General features: G+C 37.6%; 1 protein-coding gene across 1 annotated transcript; it reads right to left on the bottom strand.

Moving 5' to 3' along the window:
• Window positions 1-1,054: 1,054 nt before the first annotated feature.
• On the bottom strand, window positions 1,055-2,964 carry LOC109240054 (syntaxin-related protein KNOLLE). The gene is made up of 2 exons (XM_019406671.1): window positions 2,244-2,964; window positions 1,055-1,630 (listed from the first exon to the last, which is right to left on the bottom strand). Exons 1-2 carry the CDS (start codon window positions 2,847-2,849, stop codon window positions 1,301-1,303), a joined length of 936 nt encoding a protein of 311 aa, XP_019262216.1. The 5' UTR covers window positions 2,850-2,964; the 3' UTR covers window positions 1,055-1,300.
• Between the last annotated feature and the right edge of the window lie 6,093 nt (window positions 2,965-9,057).

Genomic DNA, 9,057 nt, shown 5'->3' with positions numbered 1-9,057 from the left:
CTTTCTAGCCCCGTTAATTATTGAGGATTGCAATAAGTTCTTGTTTGTTCGGTCAATCTTTTGAAGATTGTCATGCAATTAGGCAGTAGAATACTGCAGCTTACAGTCTGTTTGCAAGCTTCTAAAATTAATTTATTTTAAAAATTATTTTTCTTAAAAATACTGTAAAACATTTCAGTGAGAAATAATTTATGTTTGAATAATTAATTTGTAAGTACTTGATCAACAATTAGTGTTTGGTCAAAATTTTTAAAAAAGTACTTTTTTTTTTGTTTCCCATCCGATGTCTATCCGTATTGGAGCCCGACTATATCTGGATTTGGGCTGGGTAAGGCCCCACTCGAGGCGAAACGCTCCCTATCAAGAATTTTTCATACCCAGGGCTCGAACAAGAGACCTCCGGTTAAGGCCCATCCGTTGCACCACAATCTTTGGCTGTTAAGTGTATTTTTCCTAAAAATACTAAAGAAAACTACTTTTCTACTTTTAAAATTGCTTTTGCTTCTATTCAAAAGTGTGTTTTCCTTTTAAAAACTTGGTCAAACAACATAACATTGGGGAAAAAAATACTTTTGACAATAAAAAACTTTGAGAAAATGACATTGTATAGCCGCTCTCAAAATAATAGGCGAAAAAACATATATTTTTTGTATATTTTTGTATATACAAAAATGATACAAATTTTATATACTTTTTCAGTTACTGAATATAAATAATTTTATGATACAGGTTAAAAGTGATAATAACCCAAAAACTTTTGACCACAAAACAGCTTGGCCTAACAAGCTATTTGTAATTCCCACACAAGACTAAGAAGACCGACAAGAAAAAACTTTAGATTGGGTATGATTTTGGGTAAACATCTTAGTCTTTTCTACTAAGATAAGATAAGATGCAATCTTAGTCTGTACCCTGGATTGCATTTTGTTTCTACTGACTGGCTTTTGCATCTTGTCGGATCCCATGTAGTCATCAATTAGATTATGTCAATGAATCCCTATAGTTTGGCAACCTAAATTGCCTATTCATGTCCCAGAAATTAAACACATATATGTACACTGATAACTGATTCAGCATCATAATAATCCAGAAAACAGAAGAATATGTTTCTGAAGCAAAATCTATTAAAGGTTCTTACATCACTATCACTTAAAGTCCTATCAAAAGGACTAGTGACTTACTTCAGCCTTGTACTATGACAATACATAATTCTCACGAGAGTGACAAAAAGTAATTGCTAAAAAAAAGAATATAAGAATGAAATAACAGCTGATTATCTCGATGAGACGAGACCTTCACTTCAAGATTTGCTGAAACTGGTGGCAATGGGGATGATAACTACAAGGATGAGAATTAGGAGAATTATAATGGCAACGCACATCCATTTTCTGCTGCTCTTTTGGTAGTCTTTTGCAGTCTTGAGATTCTTAGTTCCATCATTAACATACTGTGCTGCATTCATCACATGGTGCTCAATATCATCCATTTTCTCTCCTTGTGCCTCTACCATAACTGCCATGTCTAAGAATATCTGGTGCAGCTCCAGCAAGCTCTTTTCTATCTCCTTAGCCGCGTCGTAGCGGTCCTGTATCTCTACCACCGTTTCCAACACCTTCCCCCTCCCATGCTCCTGCAACCCACCCACCAATGTTTGTTAATCATCCAATTTTGTATAACAACAATAATAACTATTCTTCAATTCCAACTTAGTTTGGTTGGCTACAAGTGACAATTCAAACTTCAATAATCAGCTATATCAATCATTTGGAATACTTAATAATTTGGGGTCTGACTATATGAACCTTCACTACCACTTTGGACAAGTAACACCCCAAAATTCAAAAAAAGTTATGTTCTTTGACACAAGTCAATAAATCTTTATAGCAACAGTAACAACTATGCTTCAAGTCCAATATAGTTTGGTTAGTTATAAGAATCCTCACATATCAAATTGAACTAGTAATAATTCAATGTTCAATAATTATAAGGTCCGTTATTTCTCACTATCGATTTGGAACACTCCAGAACTCAATAATTCGAGGTCGGTAATACGAATCCTCACTATCACTTTGGACGAGTATATGAATCATATAGCTGTAAATTTAGTAATCCCATAAATCTTGAAATAGAATACTTCAAACTAAGACACATGAAACAGTTAACAAAAACTAGTATTGAATTGCAGAAAGAAAAATTGGTTAAACAGAGAGAAATTAGAAAAAAAGACATTATTTTGGACATACCTGAATTGCTCTAGAAAGAAATTCTTCACCACCTTGACCATTGCCACTAGAAATGATCTTTTCAATGACTTCTTCATCAGGGTGCTCGCCAGTCACAGTAAAATATCTTCTCCCAACAGTTTCTTTATACTCAGTCATCATCCTCTGCCTTAGCCCCTGAAAATCCATCATTAACTCCTTAAGCTTTTTCCTAAGCCCATTCGTAACAGCAGACCGTGTCCTATCAACCGGTGTACCTTCTTTACACCCAGAAAGCCGCCGGTTTATGGCATTCGACCGGTCCATTTCTTCAAGCTGAGACCTAATAGCTCTAGCCTTCTTTAACACAGCTAGAATATCCGCGTTTATGCGATTTCGCATAGACTTTAGAGCTTCGGGTTTGTGCAGTGACTTGCTTTCTTCGTTTGTGTCTTGTAAACGGCGAAGGATATCTTTGATTGAATTCATTTCGAGTTTTACCTTCTCTGCTTCTTCTAAGAAAGCAGTGAGATTTTGGTCCATTTGGGTCATACCCATTTCCAAATCTGGACCAGCTTCAACATCTTTCATTGCTGCTTTTTTCAAATCAACGTAGCTTGTGAAAGATTTGGTCATAAGGTCATTCATCTTGAATGATTTGAAAGAAATGAGTGTGAATTCAAAATGGAAGAATTTGAGAATGATAAGAAAAAAGAGCAGAATTTGCAGTGAGATACAATGCCAATGGACAAATCTATAAGCTATAAAGGGGAGGATTGCAGCAGGGGAATTAAGGAGAGATAGCCGTTGGAGGGAAATCTTTTGTGTAACGGCTACATTTGGTTTTTGAATAAAATAAGGTTTTCTTGGATCTGATATTTCGTGTTATCAAAAGTTGTCGTCCACGTGTTAGTTTTCACAGTTTTTAGCTATGCCGATACTCCGGTTTAACAACGTAACTTTTCCTGAAAAAATTGGAATCTTAGCTAATCCCTCAGTGTGACAATAAGGGATCATTTTACTTTTTTATTTTGGTTCAAAATAAGTGTTCATTTGCATATTTTCTTCGATCCATAATAAGTGACTAATTTGCTTTAGGCATACCCATTAAGAAAATACTGAATTCTATACAAAAATACCTAGTATGACTAAACTACCCTTAATTAAATATTTAATGTGAGGAGAAAGAAAACTTTTTAGGGATATTTACATAAGGGTAATTTTGTAAAAACAAATTAAATTTTTTCTTGATTATATAAATGAACACTTATTTTGGACCAAAATAAAAAAAAGCAAATTGGTCATTTATTGTGGACCGGAGGGAGTAATCAAAAAGGACTTAATTTTATTTTTTTAATATTTGCCCTTATTTACATATCACAATGTGCCAAAGTAACAATTAATTAAAGTTAATTTAGTGAATACATTTTTTTTTCTCTAGGGGTTCGTATTTCCTAAATAGGTGTCCAAAGATAAAATGATCACTAATTGTAAATCGGAGGGAGTAATTGGTAATTTAATTATACCCGTTTGACTTACTTTAGAAATTTGACTTCAGATAATGAATCCTAATATGAAAAGTAAAGTGTAAGAAAATGTTTGTTGTTTTAGTTACCAAAAAACAAATGCTTGTTGAAAGAGTAAACAAAAACATGTCAACTTCACATCAATAGGACAGACAGCATCAACCTTACCCTAGTTGGCCACATATAGGAGAAAATGCTGGTTATGATATTTACTCTAAAGGTCTCAACTAATACTGAGGAACACAGGATTGAGCAAGTTAAAAACACAATAGAGTTACAAATAGCATGGGAACAGGTCATAGCTGACAGTAGAACTCCAGAAAGATATCATGTTGGGCATGAATGTCTCAATAGGGATTAGAACACATTCTAGGTATGAGTTGGTTATTCATAATAGTGCAGGACAAGGTAAGAAACCAAACTCAGAATAAGCAACAGTAATAAGCATTCGAGCACATACATTAGCAGGCAGGCTTAAGAAGGCAAAATCAAGGTAACAAATAGGCAAAATAAGCTACTAGAAGGCATAGAGCCTCAAGAAGAGCTTCAAAATATATAATGGCATGTTGATTCATACAAATTCTTAGAGACATAGATATGCAGAGCAGGAATACAAACAGAAAGAAATAAAATTGCAAAAGTCATAGATACATTACCAGTTACAGAAGAACAAGTAAACAAGAGGAGTAATTTCAGCAACACTTCAGTGTTAATAGCAAAACGAACAGTAGAACCCAGGAATATCAGTGCGTTAGAGTTCCCAAGGGTTTCGAATGAACACCGGGCAGTGCTCACACTGAGAAATATTCAAGAATTAAATTCTGGTGACCTTGTCTTTCAACCGGCCAAAATATTGAGTCTCAGAATAGTACAATACAAGAAAGAATAAGAGAACAGTAGTAGTTTTTAGCAATTAGAGTCTCTCCAAAGGGGAAATTGGGGAATGATTTATATAGTGGTAGTCTAACGACCCGACCGATCGTATTGAGCTCTAGCGCGCCGTTTGGCAGTTTAAATTCAGAAGCTTTAAGTTGAATGAGTTGACAAAGGTTTGACTTTTGAGTAAATGACCTTGGGATCGAGATTTGAAGGTTCCAATAGGTTCGTATGATGATTTTGGACTTGGGCGTATATCCGGTTCGGGGTTTGGATGACCCGGGAGCGTTTCGGCGCTTATTGTGAAAAGTTGGCATTTTGAAAGAATTTCATAAATTTGGGTTGAAGTGTATTTTAATGTTATCGATGTTCGTTCGGGATTCCAAGCTAAGGAATAGATCCGTATGGTTATTCTGGTCTTAGGAGCGCGTCTGGATGTGAATTTGGAGGTCTGTAGGTCATTTCGGGGTCATTTGGTGGAAGTTGAATATTTGGAGGTTTTGGGAAGTTTGACCGGGAGTGGACTTATTGATATCGGGTTCGGATTGCGATTTCGGAAATTGGAATAGGTCCGTTATGTCATTTATGATTTGTGTGCAAAATTTGAGGTCAATCGAACATGATTTGATAGGTTTCGGCATCGAATGTAGAAGTTGGAATTTCTTAGTTTCATTAGGCTTGAATTGGGGTGCAATTCGTATTTTTAGCATTGTTTGATGTGATCTGAGGCCTCAACTAAGTTCGTATGATGTTTTAGGACTTGTTGGTATATTTGGTTGGGGTCCGGGGGGCCTCGGGTGTGTTTCGGATATGTTTTAGGTGTTATGGGATCATTTTGGGCTACTTTTGATGCGGGTTTTCTGATGTCTGGTGTTGTTCTTCACGTTCGCGAAGAAGGATTTTGTTGCCGGGACTTTGTTCTTCGCGTTCGCGAAGAAGGAATTCCTGTTGTCCGTCGTCTGAATTTGAAAGCTTATATCTCGCAATCTATAAGGAATTTAGAGATGATCCAAAAATGAAAGTTGTAGCCCTTTGTGTCTAGTTTTCAGAACAGTCAAACCATTTGGCATTTGGAGTTGTGTACAAAAAGTTATGGTAGGTACACTACAGGCTATCCGGGAAGATGTCTGGAAATCTCAAAGAAGAAATTTGTGTTGCACAGGGCTGACTTTGTTAGCTTATATCTCGAAATCTGTAAGGAATTGGGAGATGACCAAAACATGAAAGTTGTAGACCTTGGTTTCTAGTTTTCATTAAGTTAAACCATTTGTCATTTGGAGTTTTGTACAAAATGTTATGACCATTATACTAGAGATTGTCTAAGAAGAGTTTGGAAATGGCTTTTGAGAATTTTGTTCATCGCGAACGCGATGGGTGGCTCGCGAAGGCGAAGAAGGAAGTCGGGGCAGTGTTGTAAGTCCTCTATTTCGGACCTTTGAGCCATTATTTCGTATTTTTAGTTGGGAACCTCAAGATTTAGCGATTTTGGAGAGGAATTTCACCACAAAACATGGGGTAAGCATTCTTGACTCACTTGTGATTATATTTCATGGATTAATCTTCATTTTTAGATTTTTCAAGAAGAACTAGGAAGAAATTTCTATAATTTCACAAAATGAATTTTCGAGTTTTAAATACCAATTCGGAGTCGGATTTGAATGAAATTAGTATGGTTGAACTCGTAATTGAATGGATTTTTGGATTTTGTGAGTTTCGTCGGGTTCCGAGATGTGGGCCCCACTGCCAAATTCTCGAGCGGAGTTGGAAATTTTTATAAATTGTTAAATTTCAAGCATTGGAGTATATTTTTGATTAATTTGCACGTTGTTTGACTAGTGTCGGATTGAACAGCACCATGTTGGGGATTTAGAACGAAACTGTGACCGGAAAGTGGGCTTTAAGACGAGGTAAGTCTCTTTTCTAACCTTGTAAGAGAGAATTAACCCCATAAGTTAATTGAATTAATATGTGCTTCTATTTGTGGAGGTTGCATACACACGAGGTGATCAGAGTCCATACGTAGCTGCTAATTATGCTTATGTCCGGGTAGTCTCAGGTTTACACCATGCCTTGTTGACATCGTTATTTGATTGTGCTTATTATTTTCCTTGAATAGAGCTGAGATTGAGGATTTCAAGATTTAAACGTTTTCAGTTTAAATTTCTTATTTTCTGAAAGAATTGAGGAATAATATGATAACTTTGAGAAATCTATGTTCACTCGCGTCGCAAGTATATTCCGCGAGCAAGGTAAATTACATTACCCTCATGGGAGCAGTTGTTCGCTTCGGCAGGCTAATAGATGCATCTATGGTTCGGGCTGTACGACCTCGGCATAATTCATGCGTAAAAAATTCTTGGAGCCCAATTATAATTGATTTCGTTTCATTGGCTTGAGAGATTAATTTGTTAAATGATGAAAATTAATTAGGGATTTACTATTAGTGAAAGAATTATTTATGTATTTCTTGTTATTAAGTTTTCAGCTATATTTATATAATCCATGCTTAATTATAATTTCAGTACTTTATTATTAGCCCATAGTAAGTGTCGAAGTCGACTCCTCGTCACTACTTCTTCGAGGTTAGACTAGATACAGATACTTACTAGGTGCGCGTTGATTTACGTACTCATACTACACTTGTTGCATATTTTGTGCAGGTACATATATGTCTACTGGTCTTTTGGGCACGGAGGCACGACTATTGCGGGGACTTACGGTGAGCTGCATTCCATGTACAAACCCACAGAATACAGAGTCCCCATCAGAGTTATTTACATTCTCCTGTCTAATTTGTATTCTAGACAGGTGTTAAATGTTATCATATTTCCTAGTTGATGCTCAGGCACTAGTGACACCGGATTTTGGGGGTTCTTACTGGATGTTTAGTATGGTAGTTCACGTAATTATCATTGTTTCACCCTATGAATTCTATTTCATATTATTTAATTAATGGGAATTATGATTTCAAAAGCAATAAAAATGAGTAATTAAGTGGATCTATCATCGTTGGCTTGCCTGACAGCGGCGTTAGACACAATCACGACCTATAGTGGATTTTGGATCGTGACAGGTAGAATCGGGCAAATAAACAAGGAAAGAAATCAAGTAAACATGAACAAAAAGAGTAAAATCTCGCATGCAAGTCAGTAAAGTAACCGTAAAGGAAAGAAATCAAACTCCAAACCCTAGTTAGGGTTTAATACTCAAAAATCGGCCAACTGGTATGAAGAATCAGGCTTTTCTTCGTATATATGGACGAGATATTGTCCAAATCTTCAAGATTGAGGTTGATTCCTGTCCGATATAGAGATGATATTTGCCAAAATTGGACAAATACCTAACTAATACCATAACCGCGTAACCAGTAGCAAAGAAACCCAGATATGGTAAGAAAATAATGGTAGAATCTCATTATCAACGGAGGCTCGGATCAACAGGTCCAAAAAATTTTGGATGTTACCACGCCTGAGACCCGCCGACGAAAAGAATGGGCCTTCATATACGGGTGGAAGGCCAAAAATCATGGTAAGTTGATTCTTGAGTTTATCTTGTTCTTTATCTCACATATAAGAAAACTGGCTAACTTCCTTTTGTTGAATTCAGGTCTTCCTCAGGGCTCTGTTACAGTCCCTGAGGAGGACGTTTTGGCTGATCTCACAGACGCGGTGAGGTTGTTGCAGGAGGCCTTCGCCCTAACAGGTGTCGCCGGATCTGCTTCCGATGGGAATGCTTCCTCTCGGAGTCCCCAGCCGGAGAACAAGCAAAAAAAGGCAACGCTCCTCTATGGCCGAGGGTAAAAATAAAAAGGTGAGGAGCGTCGCGCCCGAGTCAGTCGCACACACCATGTTGATCGACGATGATGGAGGAGCCAGTGATGAATGAGCTTCTCTACATAGAAGACGACGACTTTCGTCAGCTCAACAGACTGCCCAATCTGTTGAGCTAGTTACATCAACCAAGAACGATGTCCAGGCGCTCTGGGGAGAGTGTGATAGGGTGAAGATGCCAACTCTAGCTTTCGAGCCCCTATCGCTGCTCCCAGTACCATGAGGCTGGGTACCGGGTCTTTTCCATTTTCGTTTGGCGAGCAACCAATAACTACCACTACCTTTTTTGCAGCTGTTTCTCAACCTATAACGCCATCAGCTTCATCTCCTTCCTCGTAAATTATGCCTTCCTCGTAAATTGTGCCTCCATTTCCTCGCGCTCCTGGCGACGAACTGACTCAATATCACGAGCGATATCCACAATCTCCTCAAACGTAGCACCTGACACTCTCTCCCTAGTCATGAGAACCCGAAGCTGGTAGGTGAGGCCATCAACAAACCTCCTGATCCTCTCACTCTCCGTAGCAACCAGCCAAATAGCATGTCGAGCTAACTCTGAGAACCTCATCTCGTACTGAGTAACCGTCATATCTCCCTGTCTCAACTGCTCGAACTGCCTACGCA

Source organism: Nicotiana attenuata, unplaced genomic scaffold (assembly GCF_001879085.1).
Source record: "Nicotiana attenuata strain UT unplaced genomic scaffold, NIATTr2, whole genome shotgun sequence".
Lineage (NCBI taxonomy): Eukaryota > Viridiplantae > Streptophyta > Magnoliopsida > Solanales > Solanaceae > Nicotiana > Nicotiana attenuata.
Note: the sequence above shows the minus strand (reverse complement) of the source record. Positions and strands in the feature narration are given on the sequence as shown.

Excerpts from the sequence above, each read along its gene's own strand:
- LOC109240054 (XM_019406671.1), bottom strand. The coding sequence starts at position 2,849 with ATGAATGACCTTATGACCAAATCTTTCACAAGCTACGTTGATTTGAAA. Across the intron at positions 1,631-2,243 it reads TTCTTTCTAGAGCAATTCAG|GAGCATGGGAGGGGGAAGGT; the intron begins GTATGTCCAAAA and ends GGTGGGTTGCAG.